Source organism: Triticum aestivum, chromosome 3D (assembly GCF_018294505.1).
Source record: "Triticum aestivum cultivar Chinese Spring chromosome 3D, IWGSC CS RefSeq v2.1, whole genome shotgun sequence".
NCBI lineage: Eukaryota > Viridiplantae > Streptophyta > Magnoliopsida > Poales > Poaceae > Triticum > Triticum aestivum.
This window is the reverse complement of record NC_057802.1, coordinates 497,906,630-497,908,649: the sequence shown is the minus strand read 5'-3', so window position 1 is coordinate 497,908,649 and position 2,020 is coordinate 497,906,630. Positions and strand designations below refer to the sequence as shown.

At 52.8% G+C, this 2,020-nt stretch overlaps 1 protein-coding gene across 1 annotated transcript; it reads left to right on the top strand.

Annotated features, from left to right (window-relative positions):
- Positions 1–261: 261 nt before the first annotated feature.
- LOC123075067 (cytosolic sulfotransferase 5-like) lies at positions 262–1,803 on the top strand. Its single transcript, XM_044497751.1, has one exon. It carries the CDS (start codon positions 303–305, stop codon positions 1,332–1,334), a length of 1,032 nt encoding a protein of 343 aa, XP_044353686.1. The 5' UTR covers positions 262–302; the 3' UTR covers positions 1,335–1,803.
- Positions 1,804–2,020: the final 217 nt, after the last annotated feature.

Here is a 2,020-nt window from a genome sequence, read left to right as displayed (position 1 = left end):
AGTTAGTATAAGTTGAGACACTTATTTTGGGATAGAGGGAATAGTATACTAAAAAATCTTGTATACTGTTTTAGATTAGTTTTGATAGTGGAAAACGGTAGAAGGAAGTGGTTGGATGATGAGGCATGCCAACACGGAGTCCCACCTATTAAAGTTGAGAGGGCCAATTTGAAAAAAAAAGTTGAGAGGGCCAGAGAGGGACAAGATCTTTATAAGCAGAAAACATCTGGGCATTCTCGTTGCACAAAGTAGAGCGCTGTACAAACGGGTCTTCACGAACCACGAGACATCCATCAAATTTCATGGCGTCCTCTCCACAATCCTCCTCCTCTGCACCCAAAGCCGACGACAAGGCAGCGTCCCACAAAGAAATCTACGACCAGCTCCTAGAGGTCGTGTCCACCTACCCGACGGCGCCTAGCGGCATCGGCCGCCCGTACACCCACCACCCAGACGGCTGGTACGCGTTCACGCCGGCCGTCGTGAACGCCATGGTCATCAAGCGGCACCTCAAGGCGCGCGACACCGACGTCTTCCTCGCCACCTTCCCCAAGTCCGGCACCACCTGGCTCAAGGCGCTCCTGTTCGCGACCCTCCGCCGCACCGCGGACGGGCCCGCACTCGCGCCGCTCGCAGCCCACAGCCCCCACCAGCTCATCCCTTTCCTCGAGGTCCAGGTTTTCAGCAACGGCCAGATCCCCGACCTGAGCTCCCTCCCCGCGCCGCGGCTCCTGATGACGCACATCCCGTCCCGGTCGCTGCCGGAGTCAGTCGTCGCCTCCGGCTGCAAGGTGGTGTACCTATGCCGGGACCCCAAGGACTGCTTCGTGTCGCTCTGGCACTTCTGGAACCGGTTCGCGCCGTCGCCGTGGGACCTCGGCGAGGCGTTCCAGCACTTCTGCGACGGCGTCTCGCTGTTTGGGCCTTTCTGGGAGCACGCACTTGGCTACTGGCGCTGGCACGTGGAGAGGCCGGAGCAGGTTCTCTTCCTGACCTACGAGGAGCTCGCCGCCGACACGATCGGCCAGCTGAGGCGCCTCGCGGAGTTTGTCGGGCGCCCGTTCACGGCAGAGGAGCGGGAAGCCAGGGTGGACAGGGAGATCGTGGAGGCATGCGCCATGGAGAGCCTGGCGGGACTGGAGGTGAACCGCTCCGGGAAGACCGCCATGATCGAGGACTCAGTGGCGAACAACATATTCTTCCGGCGCGGCGTCGTTGGCGACTGGAAGAACCACCTGACGCCGGAGATGGCGAGAAGGATCGATGAGATCACCAAGAGCAAGTTCAGAGGATCGGGTTTCGCGTTGACACCGGCAACCGCAGATCAGAACTAGTGGGTTCATGATGCGAAAATGCCTTATGGTGGACGAGCACTCTACGAACCATATCCTGCCCATCCGTTATCCTAACTGATCAGATCCCTCCCGGTATTTACGAGTTCTGTCCCCCCAAGAGCCTCGTCAAAGCCTGTATCCCGGCAGCTATAGGTAGCTAGCTTTATTGACAAAGAATCTAGCTGCTGGAACACACGTGATGAGTACAGCACCATTTCAATTTACCCTCTGCCACCAAGAACAGTTCGATGTGACATGACCTTGTGCCCAATTGACCCCTCACGAGAGCACATAGAATAATAATCCGCCAATAAGACCAATTTGTTAGTCAGTGTAATGCACAGAGAGTATGATATTAACAGTCTATTAAGTCCACTAAACACCTATTAATCTCGTACAGACTGCTTTAAAGTAATTTATTATTGTGACGCTCGTCCAGATATTTTTATAACTCTCAATATTATCAAATATTTTTCTGGTCACAAATTATCTTAAACTCTATACTGTCACCTTATAATTTCATTAGGTAGACTTATAGGTGTTCTTCGATTTTATCCATAAAATAATACTGCTATATTGTCTGTTAGTACCATCTGCTTGTCAGGGCCATTTACCTAAACTAGGATTAAACTGTTTTTATATGACCGTTAGAAGTTTCTGCATAGTTGGGGCTCTGAACAAGAATT